Raw genomic sequence first — 24515 nt, forward strand, 5'->3', positions numbered from 1 at the left:
TATCTTAATTTATTATAACTCTACACTTTACTTTGCTTATCCAGTTTAGATCTGAAGGAAGAAAAAGTAAAGCCAAAGCTAAAAGAGGGCTTGGAAACAGCATTTCCTATTTTATAAAAGGATGCTTATTGACTAGGGGTTACATCCTCTGCTCATCTTTAAATAGAATCCTCGCAGAAGTTGATGAAAATCTTTGTTGAAAATTGATTGAGAAATAAGTTCTTCCTCGCCCTCTGTGTCTCTGCATATATTCATATATATGTATATTATATGTATATATATTTTTCTCTCTCTACATATATATACACACACATACATATACATAATGTATATATTAACTTTTTTGGGCACTAAGCAAATAAAAGAATACAAAAATGTATACTTATATGCTGCTTTGGGAGATGGTAGATGGAGATGGCAGAGAATATATCATAATTATTAGGTTAAATGGGGAAATAAAAGCACAAATTAACTCTGTAACAGTTACTTATATCCTTTTTATTTTATAAAAGTATGCTGTAGGTATCTATAATTATAAAATATAAATTAAAACTTCTTAATCCTAAGCATTCATGGTAATTTGTATCATTTTAGTCAAGAATACAGTGTATCATTTAACAACTCAAAAGAACATTTTAGGATGGTATACTTTATGCTAATTAATTTACTAGATTTATTAAAATTCAGATAATTTTTTTTGTAAACTTTATTTAAAAAATTGAAGAGGGAGATATGAATAGTAAAAATTATATATATGTTCAACTGGTAAAAGAGAACATGAAAATTGTTTATGGGAATAAATCATCTGCCAATTTCAGCTATATGATTGAAAACTAAACATATAACTCTATGGGATATATAATGAAATCTAGACAATGAAAAGTGACAGGGAAATTCATTGAGCCCAAAAGCCCTTGTTTGCTTCTTTCAGAATTACATATGAACACATACACATTTGTAATACATAGAAACATATTTATGTATTTACTTAATTGTATGATTTAGGTATTTATCAAAATGACTGCTTAAATTTCTATATTTTTTAAAGAGTTTGCTATGTTGGTCTTATTTAAAATATGTCTTGAAATGAGCAAAAAGAACAACACATAGACTGCTGGTCATAAGTAAAAACACTTTAAAAATGCCTCTTTCAGAATATTGCAGTGGCTTGCTAAACTGTTTCTGTTTACCTGTAGTTTTTAAGAGGAAGGATGCTGTGAAACACCCAGCAGGCCCCAGGACAGTAGAGAAAGGAATGAGGGAAAGTGGGAAGTTCATGATGGAAGTTGAAGAACACACGATTGAAAGTACAGATATATATTCCATTTTGCAGATTTTTTTTTTCCCCTGTTAGGTTGCACACAGAGGAGACAGCTAAATCAGAAATAGAAAAAGAGTGTTAAAAAGTCTCCCAGGAGAGAAAGGCTAGCAAACTTATTTCTAAAGATTCTGAGAAACTTGTTCTGAAGTGGGTGGAGAGCAGAAAGGGCTTCACTAATAACCTCAGTCTGCGGGGAGGGCAGTTGAGTCAGAGTTTAATGATGGGACCTGGGTTTCTTTGGGTTTCAGAATGAATACTAAAATTCTAGGAAAATAGTAGGGTTGACTTAACTATCATCATGTTAGTCATCTGTTAGAAAATTTTGTGTTTAATTATTATTTCTTTAATGTTTACTCTAGAGCTTATTTCCTTTCTTATCTCTTCTGGATATAAATTCTAGTTTGGTTTCTAATATCTAGTTGCATTTCATTTTGCTATATTAGGAGTTAGTCTATGGACTGTGGGGTTTGATTCACTGGCTTATTTCATTTATTTGCTTAGAACTTGACCTATTAGAACTCTACTGTTATTTGGTGATAGCTAATTCAAATAAAAAAACCTAGTTCAAAAGAAAGATTAAGCTATATTTACAAGTAAGCTATGTTCTGCAATTACATATGGGAGATGGCACTTATAAATAATTGTGTCACATAGAAAACTATTTAAAAGTATCGGTTCATTTTAATAGAGAGGATCATAAAAATCAGTTCTCTGAAGTAGCAACATTTTGCCTTACTGGTTAGCTGGGACACCTCTCCAGATAAATAAGAACAGAATTTACTTCTGCCTGAAAGATTGAAGTAATTAAGGCAAAAATAAATTACCTGGATCAGTGGTTCTCAATCCTCTGTGCTCATTAGAATTCTCTAGGGAGCTTTAAAAAAAAAATCACACACCCAAGTCCCTACCCCAAGTCAACTAAAATAGGGAGTGGTCCCCAGCATTGTCCTTTTTCAAAAGGCTCCCCTAAATGATTTTAATTCATAGCCAAGGTCAGAACACTGATCTAGGTAAAGGTTGAAAAATTGAATGAATAAATAAATTTCAATTGGTATTTTAATTTGAGGCATGTAGATTATTGCTTCAATGTCACTTATTTTAAAACCACCAATGTATTTGGTTGCCTGTAACTTTAAATCCAATCATTTTCAGAATGTCAGTGAAGCCCTTTATACTATTAGCAACCTATTTTTCAGATCTCAGTTCTACACTGTTTCAGTCTTGTTGAACTTAAAACATTCAAACATTCCCTGCACTTTTATTCCTCCATGATTTAATTTCTTGCTAATTTTATTTTATTTTTTTCAGTCAGACATGAAACTTGCGCTATGCTTGGAAAAACACCTCTTAGTCTGTAAAGGCCACTTTAAAAGTCATTGCTTTGGTAACACTGGTTAATAATAACACAATTATTTTATATAATGCTGATTTGTATAGATTTAAATTCTGTGTTTTCCTGAAGAGATAAAGTCACATTATCTAGCCAAAAGAGTGCAGTTAATGCTTCTCTATAAATTGTTATCTATTCCCAAGTATGTATATCATATATTGCTGCCAATATCAATTATTACTTAAGTATCTAATCCCAGAAGAAGGTATTTGATTTAGGTTTATGAATTATTTCACACAGACATTTTAGTTATGTTCTGAACAGCTGCAAATTTCACCGTCTTATTCCAATCCCTTGAATCATTTAAAGAAAGGCCACAAAGTATGATTTTTTTTTCTATTTAAAATGGGCATATTCAGACTTTAAACAAATTAGAGCTATTTAAAATATTAAGACATATTCTTAATATTTTTAAGACATACTCTTATATGTTGATTTTTCACATTTAGTTACAGCTGTGTTTTTCAAATGGAAACATAGGAGGTGATCATTTTTTCCTCTTTCCTTTTGGCTTTCATGCCACAGGAAACCAGCTTGCTAGCTCCCTGATACCTGATAGTTCTCTGAAAAGCCTCTTCATTGAGGACCAGCATTTTCCCCAAGGCAGGAGTTCTGAATTCTCTTCTTCCTAAAGATACATACGTCCTTTAAAAGGGTCCAGGACTCTTCTGCCAAAACTGCTTCTGTCTTATGAGCACCTATTAGAGCTACTACTGAAAACATGGACGGAAGAAATTCATGAATCCACAACAGTGAAAAAGGAAGGCCAAGAACTTGAGGATCAGCAAGATTATAGACCAGGGGGTAAAGGAAATAACACTATAAATGAAAAATTGTCCTAAAAATAAAAGCTTATCCTGTGGTCTCTTCCTTAAGTTTTCCCACTTCTTTCTCACAGAAGGAATATTGTGAAATATGCATATAGAGGGGCATTCGTGTGAATATTCTAAACTTAAATTTCCTTTACATTAGGAAGGTGGTTGGTTGGTTAAGATGGTTTGTTGTGGAGTTCATAAATATACAGGTTGATTTATACCTAGTCACAGAACAGTTATAGTCCTAGGATGATTTCGATATAATCAGACAGCAGAAATTTTTGTAGTTGAAAAACTTAAGTTTTAGGCAAAGGCCAATAAAATCCAGGGAACTCCATGCCTTTGGGAAGTGCTCACTCCCCCCCCCCCCCCCCCCCCCGCAAGCCTATATTGAAGACCCTAGATTCTCCTTCAAACTCAATGAGGTCTGAGTGATCGGTAACACCACGGTTGGGTGTGGACTGCAGGTCCACCACTGGAGGGCGTCTGGACGCTTCTAAACAGCTCCAAAGCGCCTGGAAATCCCGAGCCCTAGAACTGGAAGGCGCAGGAGGGAGAATATATTTGATTTTATTAGACTAATAAGTAAAAGGGACAACTGGCAGGTTATGAAGAAAACCAAACTGCTTTCTTTTTTGGGACCATCTCTTCCCGCCGAGGCAGCAAACTCACTAGAGAGCAAGAGAGAAAAATATTACAGCTCCCGAGCCCGCGAAGCCCGGTGTGGGCAGGTCTCCGCGGGCCTGTGGTCCCGCAGCGCCGGGCGTTGGGCAAGCTTCCAGGGCTCCTGACGGCTGGGGGGCGCGTCTCTAGGCGCCCGGACCGCCTAGCTGCCAGGAGATTGCGCTCTCGTGGTGACAGAGGGCAGAGGCGCTGCAACCTGTCCTAGAAGTAAGTCCTGGAACACGAGACCTTTCCAGTTAAAAAAAAAAAAAAAAAAAAAAAAAAGGAACTACTTTCCATTCCAACCCCACCCTCTCTTTCTTCCCGCAATGGGTTACTTCAAGGCATTTATTTGCGGGGAGTGAACAGCGAATCAACCTCAGGATTGAAATAAAAAAAAAGGTATAAAGCATTTCTGAAGCGCTCACTTGCCGCATTCATTTCCTCCCTGTTGAAGGTTCACACTAAATTGTAATCACTTTAAACTGAGATTTTTCCGATTTTTTTTTTTTTTTTTAAGCTTTCAGATCATCACTTTAAAGAAAAGTCTTGCTCCTGCTTAAGATAAATCTCCAGCAGGGAGAGAAGGCTTGAAAGACATAGGAGAAAGGCTCGGATTTCCAGATAACCCAATGCCGGGCAACGAACGATGTGAACAGGACAGAGATTTACTAAGACATGCATTCACTTAAGGATTGGTTCCAGCCCGCCTGCTGAGACTTCAAGTCACCTGAGGGGCCTCAGAGGCAGATGTCCGCTGTCTATAAAGTGGGAACCAGCTGCTTTAAAATCTAAAGACCCTAGAACCAAGTAAAAAGATGTCAAATCATTCCTCAGCCCCGACGGAATTCAGCATCCAAAGGGTTACATGTGGCTGCCGGGCTCCAGCGGCGGAGAGCGCGCTTCGGCACTCCTAGTAATTCAATTAGTCAGGTTTCTGGAAGGTGGGGTGGGGGGTGGGGTGGGAGGCGTGGGGAGGGAGGAGATTAGGAAAACGCCTCTTTCTCGTGGAGCAAACCAATCCGGTTGGAGTAAAGCGAGAGGAAAAAAATCCCGATCTGTAAGCAAATAGCAGGCTGTTCCCTGACTGGCTGCTCCAGTCACCCCCCACCTTCCCAAGTAAACTGGAAGGGGGAAAAAAAAAAAAAAAAAAAGAAAGAAAGAAAGAAAGAAAAAAGGCTGCCCACATGACCCGGGCCGCGGCAGCAACGCTGGTTGGCTGCGCCTCCCCCTGCTCGGTCCGGAGCTCACACCCGCGCCCGCGCCTCCTGCCAACCCAGCGCCCCGTGCAACACGCCCAGGCGGAGCCCCCCTCGCCCACGTCCACGTTCACGCGCGCGGCCTCGCGCTATGGTGAGGCTGCTGTTGGGTCGCCTCTGCTGTCGGCTTTACACGCAGGTCATTAACGAGGGGGCGTGCCCGAGAAGATTTTTCCCATAAAGCATTTTTCTATTTTTTTTTTTTTTTCTCTCTTGCAAAACTGACTTTTACCCCTTTCCACTTCTCGCCAGTCGTTTCAATCTCTCCAGGGCTGTTCGTGCTGCTGCACTCAAGTTTATTTTCCCGCCTGGGTTGGGGTTTTAGAATTCGGTTTGTGATTTTTACCTCTTGTTGCTGCTGTGCCTAAGGAGGGAAATAGAAGCAGCTGCGGGAGGATCGGGAAGGTTTTCTGATGTAGTCATCGGGGAGGTGCCACTCGCTCGTGCGCGCTCTCTTTTTTTCTTTTTTTCCCATTTCAAACTGATTGATGTATCTCTACAAGTTGCTGGACTTGGGGTCGGCCCCGTCGGAGTCACAGGGACACTTCTGAGAGCTCACCCAGGGCTCTTGGCACCGCGTGTGGGGAATCAGTCTCGCTCCCGGAAGGCGATCGGAGACTGACATCAGCCCATCCAGGAGTTGGAGGGATCCATTTGAAAGTGATTGTTACCCCTCCTGCTCTTCAGCAGAACAGTTGGGTTGGCGTCGTCTTGCAGGTTTGGGAATCCCAGCTCCGCCAGGCTGGCTGGTTCATAACCTCTACTCTTCATTCACTTTGGTGCACCCACACCCGGCCAAGAAAAGCACGCAGGAGAAATCCCCGAGACTCGGCCAGCGCCCGGGGTGCCGACTCCCTTTGCCGCTGCAGTCCGACTCCACTAGGGACCTGCGGGAAGACTCGAAGAGCCAAACTTTTCTTTGAGGGTTTCGAGGCAAGACCGCTCCTCGCCAGCGCAGCTGCCGGTTAACCAGTTCCAGGACGCCGGCGGGGCTGGGTTTGCGGCTCCAGATCCCCACCCTTCTCGGCGCACCGCCCGGTACCGCAGTACCAACTACTCCTCCGAGATTTCCGGGGGTCGCCCGACTAAGACACAGAGGAGGAGGCTGGGGAAAGCTCTCAGACTCCAGGGGCCGCAAGCATCCAGCCCCCTATCTTCACGGCGCCCTCCTTTTGCAGTTTCCCACCCGCCGCCAAAGTAACTTGGAGCGAAGCGGGTCGCAGTGCAAGGGTCCCCGGCGGTTGCGAAGCCGTACGCCGCCCGCGGCGCCGACGCTGAGCCGGGCCCGGCGGGCCGGTGTATGTCTCCCCTCGGCCACGGCGCGCAACTCCCGGTGACTGTGCAGCGCGCGCCGCCGCCAGTTCCGAATCGCGCTGCCGCCGCCAGGCCGGGCACGCACCTCCCTCTGCCGGGGTGACTGGCCTGCAGCCGCCGCCCGAGACACAGCTTGGCACCCTTTCCCCCGCCTTCGCCGCTGCTACCACACACACGCACGCTTCTCTCCATCTTGTGATTCCTTTTTCCTCCCGAACCCCAGTGGGGGTGCGAGTTTGTCTTTATCCCCTACTCCCCACCCCCCCGCCCGCAATTCACCGCCTTCTTTTCTTCTCGCTCTCCTGCCCCTCCCCAGCTTGGTGTGCGCCTCTTTCCTTTCTCGCCCCCCTTCATTTTATTTATTCATATTTATTTGGCGCCTGCTCTCTCTCTCTGTCCCCTTCCCTCCCTCCCTCCCTCTGGATCCCCGCTTTCTCCCCGGAGTGGCGCGTCGGGGGCTCCGCCGCTGGCCAGGCGTGATGTTGCACGTGGAGATGTTGACGCTGGTGTTTCTGGTGCTCTGGATGTGTGTATTCAGCCAGGACCCGGGCTCCAAGGCCGTCGCCGACCGCTACGCTGTCTACTGGAACAGCAGCAACCCTAGGTAAGGCGGCGGGGGTGCGGGGGGGGGGTGCGAAGAGCCCGGGCTACTCGGGCCTCCGGGCCCTGTGGAAGAAGCAGCGGCTGCAGGGACCAGCGCGCACCAGCTGCCGGCAGCGCGCACCCTCAAAGCCTGCGTCTCCCGGACGCTGTTGGCTTGGAGGCGCCGGCGGGAAGCGCTCCCATCGCGCCCCTCTTTGTTAAGAAGTGGAAAGGCTGGGTGCTCTTGGGAGTCCCTGGAGCTACTCGTACCTACTGCCTCTGCAGGGCATGGGGAGACTCGGAAAAGGGCGGGAGCCAGAGAGTTGGGACTTCTCCACTTCCCACCCTGGCAGGCTGATCGACATCCCAATCCCAGTGCAGAGCTTGGTCGCCTGGAGCCCGCGATGTATGCTTCCGAGTGTTCACGCCTGGAGCGTGGGTGCGCAGGGACTGCGGAGAGAACCCGCCAAACATACCCAAAGTTTTTTTAATTTTTTTAAATTTTCCTTCTCTTTTCCCGGTGCAAGCAGAGCGCGCACGGACTAGGGGAAGTGAGGGGGGCTGGGAAGCGGAAGCTTTAGGTTTTTATTTTCCTCTTTGCGAGAAAATCGTTCAGCCCCGGAGTCAGTCTGGGCCCGGCGCGCTTGTCAATGGAGAGGATTCCTCCTGCACTTCCCGCCTTAGTGGGTTTAAGGTGCCGAAAAGTTTGATCTAATACCGGGTTACGTCATGTGTGCGGAGCAAGCTCCAGGAGTTGATTGACCCGGGAGTTGGGAGCCCTTCGCCCGCGGCCTGGCGGGACGCAGCTGGAAGAACGCGCGCGGTTACCTGGAACCGTTTTGCAGTCGTCCCCGAAGCCCGCCCGGTATGCGGGAGGCTAGAGGTGGGCACCCTGGGCTGCCCTAGTGCACGTGATGAACCTATCCAGCCGCAGATGTCCAGTGTTCTTGGACTCTGGAAGTTGAGGGAGGGGGGTGGGAATTCAGAATGCCTGGAGGACCCCTCCTGGTCCCCAGCAGTTCCAAACCTTACTTTCTCCCCGGCCTGTGCGCAGGCAATCGGCCCCTCCGGGACTATCTACCTCTTTGTTTATGTGGTACATAGGCTAGCTTTCATCTGTGGGTTGGTCTTGGTGCCTGCCTAGGAGGGAAATATATCGATTGTACTTAAAATCACAGGTTTTTCTCTGGGCTGAAGTGGAAATTGGGAGGGAAGAGGCGGGAGGCCGACAGTGAGCCTGTGGTTGCTGCGCGCCCAGCGCGCCTAGGGAGAGGGGTCAGCGGGCGACTCCAATTCTTCTATATTCCACTGACTGTCTCCACCGGTCTCCAGCCTTTCCCTCGGTATTCATGTATGGGAAGGATTCCCTGCTTGAATACTGTCAGCTCAGATAAAGATGGGCATGTTTCCCCACAATAGGTCCACTGGTTGCGGAACTGAGAAGGAGATCCCCCCGCCCTGCAAATCCAGGATAGTCACACCCAGGTAGCCCAGTTCTAAATGCACCGCCTAGCAGAAGTGGAGACATCCCTCAAAGTTTGTTTTTTTAGAGTCTCATGGAGGTGGGTGGTGGAATTGGAAGCTATTTCTTCTTTGACATGCCACTTACCACTATTAGGAAAAGAGAAAGAGAAGTCTTCCTGCCAGAGGAGATGCCTTTTATTAAAGCTGACAAGACAAATAGAGCAAGCTTTCCAGTTGTGATGGTGTTAAAAGCAAGTCTTATTATGTTGGTTGGTTTTATTCCCTTTTGGGCTTTATTAGACAGCATATACGAACAAGGAATTATTTCAAAACTTTAGTGTTTTATTAAATAGAGCAACAGTGAGTCACTTAGTTGAATTAGGGACATTTTGCTCTTGGTTGTGACTCCAAACTTCACACTCTGATCTTTTTCTCCTGGTATTCTTGTATTTGGAAACGTGGGTGTTCCAGCCCCCCCATTTTAAAATAGAAAAAGCCAACACCACCACCCCTACTCCAACCCCACTTCTTAATCTGTCAAACTAGTCTGAGTTAGTTTAAGGACATTTTATCTTAGGTTATCTCTATTTTATACTTTTGATACTGTTGTTTGGTTTGAGATTAGCACATTGATTTTTGTCTCAGGTCATATTTTTTAAATAGATTTGCCTTGCCTGAAGAAAACTCTTCTGCTCAGGATGCCATGGTAGTTTAAACCTGCCCGAAGTTAATCTATAAAATTTTAAAATACCAAGAGTATTCTTAACTCAGTATGCTAATTTGAAGATGTGCAAATGCCTTTCTGTTTGATCATTATCAGTTTGCTAATGTCCCAATGAAAGAGTGATGTACACCTCACACCACCAAGAAATTTAGCCCGAACATTTAATATTCTCAGGAGTTTATGGAGGCATTTATTTTGTCTGTTATTACAGTAAAACTTAGAAAGTAGGTAGTGGTAGGCAGTTTTAACTGAGCAATGTTGAATTAGATGGTACTTTTTTATGCATTAAGGAAAATCAAGTTGGATGTAATTTGAAAAGGGCCAAATGCAAAATAAGTAATTTGAAAATAAGAACCAAGAGTTTATCACAGATTTTATGAGACTATTTCATAAAATTTGCATAAGTTTACCACACTTTATAACTTCAGTGTTGTACTTTTTCTTTCATATATGTTGTCATTTTGTAATGTAAGTTAGCTATGACTTTGGTTTTATGTAGAAAGTATCAAGATTTTGCTAAATTGAAAGGATATAGTCAAAAGACTGAGTACATCATGTTAATTGCAACTTAGATTTTAATATTTTTCTCTTGGAAGAGAAGTTTAGTAGATATATTAAGCTGATGAGATTGAAAACTGTTTCAATGAAGTAAATACATTGGAGTTTATACTAATAGGTTGAACTTGAAATTGTATTAAGTTAGGTAAAATTAGAATCAAGTACGTACTGATAACAGGGATTAAGTATTTTATTGTGTAACTTGTGTTACAAGTACCTTGGGTAGCTGATGGGAATTTATCTGCTACGTTGAGTATTGTCATTGATTCTCTATTGATGCCATAAGCATTTATAAATCTGGGATCATGGGAAAAATATTAAACTTATTTGCGTCAGAATAGTTTTACTATTAGAATCGATTTTCCTGATAGTCATTTCTGGTAAGTGGATATTTAATTTTCAAATGCTGCTAACTTTTTTAGTTACCCACATTTATTGGGCAGAGACTAAACTGATTTTATATCCTGAAATGGCACAGATGTGTGGAATAGTAACTGAGAACTACCAGTCCAAGTAGAAATACTTATAAGACATTTGCCTACATGCATGTACTCTGTTTCTAAAATTTGAAAACTTGCCTGTTTCACCTAAAAGTGTGATTAATAGAATGATCCTTTTAATATTATGTTGCATTCTAAATTGGAATGTTACTAAGTAATGTTGAGTAATAAAAATACAAATCATTGTTTATATAGTTATTTGTTCTTAATTTCTTTAAGATTGTAGGAAGGTTTGAAGTAAATCAAAAAAAGAGAAGACTTTTAGTAATAAAACTATTTGTGTTCCCCCTTAGAAACTATGCTGATAAAGATAGACATGACTTAATACTGAGAACCTGCCTCTTAACCTGAAGCATGCTGTAATACTTTGGTTCCTTCAATAGACTATTCTTTTAAACCCTGTGTATATTGAAAAGTTTTGGGATTCGTTTATGTGCCAAAATGATGCTAGAATAGCTAAATGTGTCTCCTAGTTGGCATTATGGATGCAATAATAAAATAATACACAGCCAGTATAATCACACTTTCAGTAATGCTAATTCCATTCACTTGGTGCTTTATTTCTGCCAAGGTTTGAGTATCATTGATTTTAAGAGTTATTTTCTTAGCATGAGTAATATCTCTGTTAATTCATCAAGGATTTACTAAACTTGAGCCTAATCATGTTTTCTTTGGACTTTTTCAGTTCTTTAGGAACTTTTGTAAAATAAGAATTTCATAGTACAGTAGTAGGTAATTGTTTCGTTAACACGTAGTCTTGGAATTGTGAACGTAACGTACATTCTGGGTCAACATTCCCATGTCCTTCTGAGGTCATATATATGTGGCTAAGTAGAGAGAAGTAGTAAACTATTTTTTCCTAACCATATTTCCTTGGGTATTTTTCTTTCAAAATTCACTTGCTTCATTTAAAAAAATTCTGAGTTGTCATCATTTTGAGACACACACACATAGCAGCATATTGGCACTATACCTTTTTCTCTGACAAATAAATCATCATAATTTATATCCAAGAATTTGATTTCAGAAAAGGTGAAAAGTTTGTCTTGGTTTGGAATGAGCTTTATTACTAAACATATAAAGGATTTCCCCTTTTTTTTCAAAATAGAAATGTTTTAAATAATGCTTTTACATGTTAGATACATAAATCTTCTTCAAGTAAAAGACTACTTAGAATCCTAGTAATGAATGAGCCTCAGAGTAATATATCAGTTTATTAGATATATTAGGATAATTTTATTTTGCTGTTTGGATCAGAATTTATGTAAAGACAAGGGTAAAAATAAGACAGTACAAGTGAGACTTAGCAGCCTATATTTTAATGCTTATTTACTTACAGGAGACCCGAAATGAATTCTCTTCCCTTTTTAAATCTAGGAATTTATGAAAGAGAAGTATGTTTCTTGGCTTTTGTTCAGTTTTCCATAGAATTTTGTAAAGCAAAGTTATCTACTAAAATATTATGTCCTAACCACTGAATGCATTATTTTATATATTCATAAAACAAACAGAAATCATCAACCATCTGTTTTTTAAATCACTAAAACATCAGTGCTGTTTGTAGGCACTATTGACTATAGTCTAATTTGGCTTTTCCAGTATGAGACCAGTGTTAATAAATTACTTGTGATTAAACATATCAGAGACCATCTTTTGTAGTTCATTACTTCCTGGTATGTGATTTTAGGGTATCAACTAGACCACTGGCACACAGAACTGATACCTTATTGTCATATGTGTTGCGGATGGTAAACAATAGCTTACCTATAGTTTTTACCTTTGAAAACTGAGGATCAGGTTTGGAAGGAACATCTAGTTCTTTGGGTGCAAATTAAACTTGTGCATTTCCTGCCATGTAATCTTGCAAATGAAATTCCTTCTGAACAGGCATTTCATTGCATTCTGTCCACTGGTCTGGTTTTTTGTTGGTTAGGGACAGACAAAGATGGGCACCTCCTTTTCTCCCCTGTTGCTATGAACCAAGCAAGCTACCAGCTCCATGCTGGGCCAAGAAAATGAATGAATACAATTAGTCCTTCAGGAGTGTGACCTTTGCTAGCTAGGAGATGAGGATGCTAGAAGAATTTACCTAAGAGAGAGAGAGAGAGAGAGAGAGAGAGAGAGAGAGAGAGAGAGAGAGAGAGAGAGAGGGGCAAGGAGAGGGAGGAGAGAACTTATAAAATGAAGAAAACCTAAGAATACGTTAAAAACAATTTTACTTGTATGGTAAAATTTGGTCTATTAGTGGTTCCTTTTTTCAGTATAAATCATTGGATTAATAATTTTTTTAAAGATGCCATTCATCCTCTTCTTTTTATGAATGTTGTAAATAACCTCCATAGCAATAAGGATTTTAAAACCTGTGGTATTTTAAGTGATGAGCCATTCTCTGTTGACGGATTCCACGTTATTGATTTTCTTTTCAGAAGTAGTATACAGACTGTTAAAATCATAGTCTGATTGGAACATCTACGTTGGGAAGGAAGTCTTTTTTTCCCTAAGTACAGTGAGGAAGGTGGTCCTTAACCCAGGACAACTCACTCAGATCAGGCTTCTGAAAATGGGGACAAATTTTTGTCCTTCGATCATTTGTGGCAGATAATACCTTCCTGTTCAGGTATAAAATCCTCAAATAGGCATGTAAGAAATGGGATATTAATATTCACTTTTAATAATTTGTCTTATGACGGTCATAGCCAAACATCAATAAATTACTGTCTCTTTTAAGGGCCTGATTTATCTGATTAGATTTATATGTTAGTCAGCTTTTCAACCTATGTCTTAGGCTGTTTTGTAGAAAAGTTTCTCATGATTAATGTGAACTTCATGTGTTTCTGAATAGGATATTACTCACTACCAGGAGATCTGCTTTTTTCCTTAAATTTGTCTGCATTCACATTTTGAAAATTTAGTCAGTCAGTAGCAAGATAGCACAATGACACAGAAGCTCCTCACTGAACATTAAAAATGAGCAATGCTCATTTTATGTATTGTAACTACTGTGCATAATTTTTAGTAAAAAAAAAGTTCCTTAGATCTTACTATTCTTGATGGTCTGTACTCATTGTACTTTCTGAAGAATGATTGTAAAACTACTGTAAAAATCTGTGCACTATTTTCTAATAGAAAATTCGCGTAGATGCAAACTCTTGATTTTGAGATTTCTGGGTATAGTTTTCAAATAATGAACCATATATTTCAATAAAAACATTGTTTTAAAATAGTGAAAACTCCTACTTAAGTTACCTAGTTGCTGAGAGAGAGTGCACTGTAGCAGTGGTTAGCTCAGCTTTCATTCAGGTAGAATTCTATCATTTTCAATAAGGAAAAATAAACCTTTGTCATCTTTAGAAACATCCTTCATACAATTGACAGTTGACAGGTTGAAGAAAATGTTACTGTCAGGTCTTATTTTCCACTCAAGTAAGGAATAAAAATAGGATTGAATGATTTTTAAAAAATCTATTTGAAATTTATTTCAAAATGGAGGAAGATTTTTTTAAGTTTTATATGTAAGTCATAGAATTAATCTGCCATTTGCTTCAGGGAAGGTCAGCAAAGTACAATTCAAAGAGATTGTCTAGCAGTTAATTTTCTGTGGTTTTTGCTTCTAAAAATTAAATATTGCTGGATTGATTCTAATAGGATATTACTGTGTGTTTTTAGGATTGGATTCTTAAGAGACACGTTTTCAATGTTATTACTATTGTTACTTATCAAATGACCCTGTTTTCATGACAGATGATCATGATTTTGGCATGAAGTTAAAGTGAGAATTTGCCCATATGCATTGGACAGTCACGTAAATCAGCACATGTGTATGCATTGGACAATCGCGTCATTAGCACGCAAAGATTAGACCTTTTTTTTAAAAAAATGGCTTTGTTATTAATAACTTTCAATAACTGCATAGTGTAATCCACGAGTTTCCACATGGAAGTCCATGAATGTGTGGACATTAGGGGAAAAAAGGCTAAATTTGTATTTCCTGATTTGGAAAATCTTGGTTTTGGGCTTCCAGTTAAATCAGCGTATTTCTTTTCTCCCCCAGAAGCAGCCATCTTGTTTTAAGACCGATTTTATTTCTTTCATGAAAATAGTCCGGAAATGAATATGGACGGTAGGAAAGGACCAAACCACTTTATAATCATTTCGGCAGGACTCTACTTTTAAAACTCTTTCATATTTGCAGAGTCATAAAAATACTATCTTCATTTTTTTTGGTTTATTTTAAAAATGAATGCTTTAACAGTAATATGTTTAAACCCCAGCATACGATGTTTTAATGTTAAATGTTGGGCTGTACCATGTTTCCATATATATTTTTCTCTTGAAGCTTATAATTCATTGTTAATTTCAAAGTAATCTATTAATCGTCTCTGATGTCACCCCCTCATCCTGATTTCCTTTTTCTGATTGTACAAAGTAGTTATTTTTTATTGGTTAACTTTTTCCCTCCCAATTTTCTCAGCAGTACTAGGGATCTTTCTCCAGTAAGAAATATTGATAGAAATGTAGGTACCTCTCCAAATAAAGCATTGGGATGCTTTGAGAAGCATTATACAAAGTCAGAGCATTTTGCCATTGAATTATATAGAGAAAGTCCTATCGCTTTTTCATTAACAAACCCTTCTTGTGGGTTCTTATAGAAAAATTATTTTAGAAGTAAATTCATATTTGATACTAAAAGTTATGAGACTGTATCAACTGAGTCTGCTATATTTTCCACTGTGCTTTGTATATTTGGAAGAATGTGTTGCCTATTAACCTTTACCAAAATTTAATACTACACATCTTGTTACTGTATTTGTTTGTCTGGAAACTTTATTCCATGTACTGCAGTAAGAGCAGAACTTCTTTAAGATTAATTTCAAAAGTAACCTGACTCAGTCTAATTTAAACTGGACACAGATGACTACTACTGTCTGAGATAACCTCAGTTCATTAGAAGTAGGATTTGGGGTGGTTGTAAATGCAACTTAATGGTGATAAATAAAATGCACATTTTAAGGATGGATATACATCTTATGTTTAAAGCCCAGGTACAGGTTGACAGTTTTTGCACCAAAGGCTTTACTCTGATATCTATCATCAGTTTTTCTTTGACTGGCTGGTGGAAAAGACTGAAATAACTGAGTAGTCAAAGTGACCTTTTAGTTTTAAAGGCTAACACTTTTTTTAAAACGCTGTTTCCAAGTTGTCAGAGTTCCTATTTTCTGTTTTATTGGTGACTTATTTATCTATGTAAAAACTATAATTAACAATTAGCTCTTGTCTTTTACCATGAAAATATATATGATGAACGCATTTCCATATTAAACTGCAGTGTTGTGGTTTGAGTAAAATCAAGTTATGGCTTAGTTTGGTTGGATAATTATAGTGCAAATTGTTTTCCAGATTTTGATGATGGAGAGCATGATACTTGATATTTCATGTCATAGATGTCATGGAATATATAATTTTGTTACATTTGCTGAAATTAATAATGTATAGAAGACAGTCTTCTGGTTAAGTTTTTTTCTTTTTTCTTTTTTTTTTTTTTTACAGTATTTACTTTAATGGAGACAAATGAGAATGGGAAGGAAAGGTAAAAATAACTCTACATATGGGAAAATTATCTTTTATGTTTGACAATTAGGTTAAACAAAGTGGGAGCAAATGAGCCTAGTTCCCCTTCTATTGTTTCAGGGCAAGAAAATACAGACAGATGTCGGAATGTGGAAGTGGTGACCTCTGACTTGCACAGCATGGCCACTGCCCTGGCACACAAGTGTCCTGAGCCACCATCATAGCAGCATGCTTTTTTGAAGTGACTGACACTTTGAGATGGAGATTCTGAAACTGATTCTGTAGCTATTTGTTGTTTTCCAAAGTATTAGTCTTTCCAGCTTTAATTTTAAGTTCCTCACTTTACCTTTTATGAAAAATGCTTCTTTGGTTCAGACAGAACTTCAGTGACCTCTGGATGAGTTATCTATCTATGCAGTCACAACAGATCTTTACTTCCCAATAATTTTATTCATCAGTTTGGAATAATGGAAGAGGCGAAGGGAGGCTCAGATGTACGGCTCTGCGGCAGCAAAGTGTTTGCCTGCTTTATTTAGCTAATACTTTTTTTTTAAAAAGATAGATGAAAGCAGTGGTTTTGTTAAAGGCCTTTTCTTTTGCTCTGCAATCTCGCCCATAACCCCCGGGTTCAGATAGACCATTAATGTTTTAGATACTGTGGCATTCAGTGTTTTCTTCATATATTTGTTTACTGTTACTGCCTCAATAAACTTTTATGCCTATTTCTGTAGTTTTCTGGCAGGGGCTCCATTTATTAAAATGTACTGACCCAGCACTAAGAGGGGTACAGTTCAAATAGTGGTGCTTCTGACAGGGTTTTGTGTCAAACTAGAGAAAATAATAGGGAAATGAAAGCTGCCAAAATGTGTCTCCCAATTACTAATTAATCAGGCGAGAAAGGACCTCAGTGACAGATCTCATGTCCGCCATGGCAGCAACTTGGGGATGCTTTATTTTAAATACTGTATAAAAGAAATTAAAGTAAGCCTCAGGAAATGTAGCACCCAGATATTTGATATCACAAGTGCTATTTTTTTTTTAAGTCTGTGAAAAGCGAGCAAAAACCAATTTAAAACTGAATCTTTGACTCTTCACTGATAGTATCAAAACAAAGCTGTTTTTACAGAGTATTTCCTTATTAATAAGCAATGCCTTTATTCTTATTAATATTTTAGTACAGACATGATAGTATTCTTGGTTTTAGTATTGGTGGAGCATCCTACACATACTTTACTGTTGACAGAGACTTGGGGAAAATTTTAAACATTTTCTACTCTATGCCTGACATCAATATTTTGAAGATTACTATGATTGAAGTACAGAAGTCCCCTCCCCCGCAATAAATATCACAATAAATATATGTTTGTGTGCGTGTATTTGTGTGTGTAGAGAGAGAGAGAGAGAGAAAGAGACATACAGAGATACCAATCTTTTCTGGCAGTGTTCCTCTATGGTTGCTGGACTCATAATTAAATGCCTGTTATTAGTGTATTTTTTCCATAGCATTTGCACCATAAAAAGAAAAAGGTCTTGCATGGAACTATAGCTGTCAAGGGAACAATGAAAACTAATTACACACTCTGCTATCACCATTGTCAACTATCCTCTTGGGAAGACAACAACATGACTGTGTGTGTGTGTGTGTGTGTGTGTGTGTGTATGTAGGATATTCATATGAACATATACATATAGGGTTGAACATACCTATTGGTTTAACTTTAAGCCCCGGGTTTTCTGAAGCAAAAAAGTATGAGCACTGTTTAACTCATAAAATGAAAAAATGGCAGTTAGTTATTGGGAAAGGACTCCCCACTTTAATATCTTTTTTTTTTTTATAATATGGACTGAGAGAACCAGTCATTTATTTTGAATATTAGGGTAGTTTTTGTTATTGATATATCTATGTTGTTTATTATCTCATTATCTTTCGTAATTCTCTCTTTTGCAAATTGTTATTTATTTAGCTCTAGATTTTTGTTTATCTAGTTATTGGAGAACTAATCACTTAATTTGTTATATAGAACTGCCTGTCACTCTTTTTTTTTATTGCTTTGGCCATTTCACTGTCTCTAGGCCTGTCCACTCGTAGATGAATTTAAGCAAAAATATAAATTTAAAATGCTGATACTTCGCGAATTACAGCAGTTTTGGTATAAGATTTGGAAAGAAAAGACTTTGAAGCTATTGAATTTAACATGAGGTTGTAGAGGCAATTTTGAATTTTAATCACCCATACTATCCCTGTTCTCTGGTATCACATAGAATCAGGACCTGGCCCTAAATAATGTTTTATATTACTATCACCATTTTCATTTGGATGAATCTCTTTACTATATTAAAACCAAAGCCAAATAGGTGAATTTAGAAATTACTTGTTGATTTGAACTTATCCAAAGTGTTTGCATTAGAGAAATGTTATAACTAATGTTAGTAATAATATATTCATATACTGAATACCTAAATGTTACAATTGATAAAATATTTATTGAGTGATATTATGTGAAGAACACTGGGAGGCATACAGGGGATTCAGAGATGGATAAGGTGTCATCTGCACCTGCTGTAAGAGTTTTGTCATATCCTGTAGGATATAAGTACTTTATAGTTTTATTCACAGTACAGAGTAGAGAGTATTTTATAAAATCTTCACTTGTCAATTCATTTGACATATCTTTATCAAGTATTGATATGAACCAGGTATTTTTCTCAGTGATGGAGATTTTGCAGTAAACAGTATAAACAACATCCCTGCCATTAAGAAGCATTTATTTAGTGATTTTTTAGGTTACTAAATACTTCTTTTCACCCGTAAGGGTGTGCTCAGGCCTCTTGGAATCTTGTTGAAACACAGATTTTAATTCAGTAGATCTTAGGTGGGCATCCTGTACATTTCTAACAAGCTCCCAGGTTGTACTGATGCCTATGGCCTGTGAACCATGGTTCGGACAGGGAGGTTCTAGACAAAATTCAGGGGGGAAAGAGAGCACTTCTTGTTTCTCACCGGGGACTCTTGGTTTTATTTGCCCTGAGCTTTATATTTAGTTCTACAGTTTCTAAAATGACTCAGTATTTACATGAGTGAAAGTTATTTGTCATTTAAAAAGCCTAAAAGGCATAGTAGTCTTCAAATCTCAGACAAATAAAATAGATTTTTATGTTGAGGTTTATGCTTCATTAGAAATACACCACTAACAAACGTAAAGGCCAAGGATTTTGCTGTGAGTCTCGCTCTCTATGGGCAAATTCTACTGGAGTGAAAATGTTGCCCTGGTCCAAAGAGAATCCTGTCATAAATGTCTAAGAATATTTATTTGCAAACCCTCTCCAGATGTATTTCATGTGGCAATGCCAGAATTACACCTCAGAAACAGATTTTTAACACTTTCCAATTTAAATCCATATGGTTAAATGAACCCAAAATGTTTATTTTACATTCGGCATAGAAGATGACTAACAGTTTTTCTTCTTCCACTGACTAAGTTGTGGGTGGTTTTCAGGGGCCTGTACTTCCTATGGAGTTATAAAAGGTTTGAGAAAAAAATGCCTTCCTGCTCTATATGATTCTGGTGTCCGTAGTGAGAAATCTTTGTTCCTGTAGAGTTTGCATATGTGCTTCTATTTTTTTCACAGCATATATATCACTTTCTTTTGTGATGCAATTATTATGTGATGCTATTATGAACAAGAAATGGAACTAGTTGAATTTAGACTACTCTTTTTTCTCTTTTTGTTTGTTTTTGTTCTCCTTCATTGTATGTGTGTGAATACAATATGACTAATCTAAGTGAACTTTTAAGTCTCGAAAGCATTAAACTTAATGCTGCACTATGAAAAGATTATGAAAATAAAGATGAAAATGTTACTACTGTAAATTGGTTGTTATTTTTATGAAGACAGAAAGAGAATGGAGAGCACTTATTTTAAGTATCTTTTTATTTTTATAACAGGGCTCACCAACACTTTTTTTTTTTTTTTTAGTTAATTACAAAGCAGAAGCAAATCTTTTCCTTTTTAATTAATTTTTAGTTTAATTTTTTTTTTGCAGTGCTGGGATTGAACCCAAGGCCTTGCACATGCCAGGCAAGTGCTTCTACCATGACTACCTTTTCAGCCCTTAAATTATCGATAATATGAATTTATTTAAAATATTGAGCAGCATTTTCTAAGAACATTTTTAAGAACAGTTCATTTAAGATGTGACTGTAGGTATTTGTTTATGCTTGTCATGGTATAAATAAAGGTTCTCAGTAATTTTGGGGGCCACCTTCTTAGGGTGTCTAGTTTTATGATTTTCATAGATCCAGAAATGTGAGAATCTCTATGAGTTTAAGTGACTCTTTAAGGGGAAGGATGCAGTGTATTCAGAAGACTGGTAAATTTAGGAATAGAATATCATTATTGATTAAAATGAAGTCATTTGTATATCTTTAGGGAGTGACTTTTGTTCAAAATATAGTTGACTTACCTAAGATTTACAGTCATTGACATGTTTGTAGTAAAGTAGAAGATGCTCAATAGTTCTAATTAGTATTTGGCCTCTCCATTTTTTAAAAAAAGGCAAATAAATATATATACGTATGTATATATATATATATGTATTTATTTAGTTTAAGATTATTTACAGTGATTTGTCATCAGATTAATAGGTTGTAACCAAATTTTTAGGTGCACTGATATATATGTATACATAAGCAAATTATTTTGACTACATAAAATAAAAACATTAAATTTATGTACTTTTCTCTTTTTATTTTTTGTAAGATAACTGATTAGGGCAGAACCAAATATTTTTGAGTGTTTTATAGGCAAAGCCTCAGAGAATAAGATATTTTAATATTCTATATCAGATTAGATTTGCTAAAACAGTCTTTATTAACTTTTTTATATTTTAGATCTAGTTAAATTCAGTATTAGTTGACTAATATACCATTCATAGTCTTGATTCTGAGCTTCAATTTCTTCACCCTAATAAATGAATATAATAAAAATAATGTCTTTTTTGTGTGAAATTTAAAGAAAAGTGTATATATGACAGGACTTCAAAAACTGCTATAAAATTGTTATGAAAAGGGCAGAGTCAATCATACTCTTATCATACCTTAATAAGAGTGGGGGGGGGAAATAGATATTAAGGGTGGAGGTCGATTCATTTCTACAGGGAAATACCACTTTATAATTCAATATATTTATGTAAGTTGTATAGAAAATATGTTCTTATGAATAAAAATGTATTTTCAAAGCATCATGGAAGAGTTTTTTTAATAAGATAGTCGTATTATTTTGTAATATATGTTGTCCCTGAAAGATAAGATTTATGCATTTATGTTGGGTTTTCTTTTAAAGAAATTCACATTTTAGGTTTTATCCTGTGAGTTCTGCAAGACTAATAAAGTGTGAAGAGTGACACTTGAGGTGCAGGTCTGCTAGACCTTCCTCCCAGAAATGAGTTTTGGATTTCCTTTGTAAAACTGGTCAAGTTTATTTTTAATGTCCTTTCTTCCCCTCTCACTTTGTCTCATCTCTATCATTTTTTCTACTTTGGGCTTCATAGGTATAATGAAATCTCTCCATCTCAAAGGAGAAATTAATGAATACCGACACCCTCTTGGAAAATGCTTGTATTTCCAATGAGGAGCTTGTTGAAACAAATCAATTCCTGTCGGGGCTGTTCCTTACAGGCAGCCAGGGCTGTCCCTGGGATCCTTGGATTTTTCTGAATCTCACTGCTAGAGGAACAGGGTTTAGCTCCTTAACACTTCTCTGCTTAAAAACTCTTGCTACTGACTACTTTAAAATTTAGTACACATTAATTATACACACATTGATGTTAGAAACATAAGTAGATCATAACATATAACAGAAAGGAAACAGAATTTGTCAAGGAACACATATTTTAATACATTGAAACCTGAGTAACACATTACTATCAAAGGACCACTTACTGTAGAATTGTCTGGTGATTATTCAAAGCAGGTTTTACCTCATATGTTTATAGTTAGGTGAATAGCAAATGTGCTCATTATTGATTTTTAAATTACTATTATACTTACTTAATTATTTTATAACATCATTTTACTCCTAAAGTTATAAACCTCTCTTAAGAAAAAAAGAAAGAAAAAAAAACCAAGAAAAAAATAATTCATACAGGAAATTATCATGATCTTTATGTTCTGTACCCAGAAATTTACTGATATCTGAGGACAGAACGTGGCCAGTAGCTATAAAGGTACTGGGTTTATATTAGCAAGACCAAAATTTGTTGAAAGAGTATTGCTAACTCTGCATTACAAATTTCCCTTACAAGTACAATGTTTTAGTAGTTAGAATTGCTATGCTCATGGGACTCCTGGACTTTGCTCTGTTGCTCTTGTATCATTTCATACAAAAGCAGGTTTCTTTTGTTCTGATAAATTGGAAGTTAAGATTTGTCAAGGGAATGTGCTTGCTATGGGTTTATTTCAAGTTTAAAACTTTTGTAATTTTATGTTACTTTTCTTCTGTGTCTGATGAATGATTAATGGTTACAATCTCTCCCCTGTTCTGGATTTCTTTCTTGGCAAAAGGGTAGTCAAGTTTAAATTTTGGTGATTTATTTTTATTGACACTTTGTATTATTAAAAAATTAATTCCTTGTATCTTAGACATCAGTTTAAAATTATCTCCTGGAGACTTCATCACAGCCAGGCTTACTTGGTAATTTTCTTTCCGCAAGAGCTTGTTGAGTTATCAAACTAAGTATATGGCGATCCAGTAATGTTGAAATGATTGGATTGACTTGCGTTTTAATTATTTAGGTTTTATTAATATGGCAAATAATGAGTAAAGATTAGAGCCAAACGTATTCCAGTGTATTTGATGCATTCACACAAACAGAATAATACAATTCTATTGCACTGTCTCTCGCTTTATATTTTTTGGAGGGAGGGATGGTTTGAATTCTCATTGTGAGGGCAAATTGTCCTGTTTTACATGTTTAGAATGTAAAATGATGACCTACCCTTTGATACTACAGGTTAATAAGCTAGAATTTTTAATTTTGGACAGTTGCAAATCCTCTTCATTCTCTGTCTTATTAAACATTTCAGATATTTGACCTTATATAGAAATGTTATAAAATGCAATGGAATGTATGGCAAAATCTTAAAAGATAACAGCACATTTATTGACTTGGGTAATAAGTGTTACAATTAGGTTTTGCAGGCAGCTATGAATTTCTTCCCTTGGGTTTCTAACAAATCTTTATTAATTTCATATGACCTTACCCATCCTGCTAAGATTTATCAACTCTACTTGTGGTTTAGTTTTATAATAATAAAAGAAAAAAAAAGTTTAAGTCAGGTGATCACATTAAAAAAAAACTTAGGTAATTTTATTATTAATAAATAGTACCTCTACAGAGGTTCAATAAGAGTGTAAACACAGGAATACTCCATGGACTCTATAGTATTGAAAACAACTGTTCCTCCCACCCCCACCTGCTGTCCCATTGGAAGCCACTTTAACTGGCAGGAAGAGGTGTTTGTGATTTTTTGTTTTGTTTTGTTTTGTTTTTCACTCTTCAGCACCATAGGTCAGCCTTCCCAATCTATTGACATCACAGCTGGCACACTTAGTAGCATGTAGAATAGAACACTCTTAATTTATTTTAAGACACACCTGAATTGGCAGAATGCATAAGATCTGGTTTGGAAATCAGTCATGGAGTTTGGATTAACTATACCTAGGGCACTAGTGCCATTCTGGGCAGAGGAGGCAAACCTTGGCAAGCTCCAGGCAATTGATAGGATCAGGACCCTGCTTACAAGATATGCAGGGGTCACATTAAGTAGATTTGCACTGCAGCCTGATATGGAGTTTTAAGGCTGCAGTAATCAGTGTTGGGAGACGATTGGTTTTTCTTGGTATAAATTGCTAATTAGTATTGAAAGTGTAACCTGTTTTGTTGAAGAGCCTCCCTTATTTTCTCTGAGAAAGTGGTTTGGACAGTAATCTATTTACTCTATCTCTCCACCTCTCTTCCCTCTTGTTAAAATAAAATCTAGAAACCTCTGGGGACTCCCTACTGTTGAGTTCTGCTTCGAAGGAGCTTTAAAACAGTGGCTTCAAACTGAAGTAAATATTGACTGGGTCTGGGGCTGAGCCCTGCTCAAAGCCTCCTATTGTTCCTCCTTAGTCAGCACTCCAGCCCCGCTCGAGTGTGCATGTGTTAGGAAGAGAAGAAAGGCTGTGGAGGGAAATTAACAGGGCCCACAGCTGAACTCGTAAATGCACCATACAGAGGAAAGGGAAGCCGACTACAAAGCCAGCAGGAGCTTATGCTGGGTTACAGAGAATTTAGGAGCCTGGAGTGCAAGAAC

At 37.9% G+C, this 24515-nt stretch overlaps 1 protein-coding gene across 4 annotated transcripts in view; it reads left to right on the forward strand.

Annotated features, from left to right (window-relative positions):
* The first annotated feature begins 4488 nt into the window (after window positions 1-4488).
* EFNA5 (ephrin A5) overlaps window positions 4489-24515 on the forward strand; it is a 277313-nt gene continuing 257286 nt past the window's right edge. The window contains exons 1-2 of one of the 4 annotated variants that reach the window (XM_079144819.1): window positions 4489-5542; window positions 7207-7366. In XM_079144819.1, the coding sequence (XP_079000945.1) occupies window positions 5377-5542; window positions 7207-7366 (326 nt within the window). In that variant the 5' untranslated portion in view covers window positions 4489-5376. Of the gene's footprint in view, window positions 6487-7206; window positions 7367-7426; window positions 8210-24515 lie in introns of those variants that run through there. The other 3 variants (XM_079144818.1, XM_079144820.1, XM_079144821.1) reach the window with 3 other exon arrangements.

This window comes from Sciurus vulgaris (assembly GCF_902686455.1).
Source record: "Sciurus vulgaris genome assembly, chromosome: 6".
Lineage (NCBI taxonomy): Eukaryota > Metazoa > Chordata > Mammalia > Rodentia > Sciuridae > Sciurus > Sciurus vulgaris.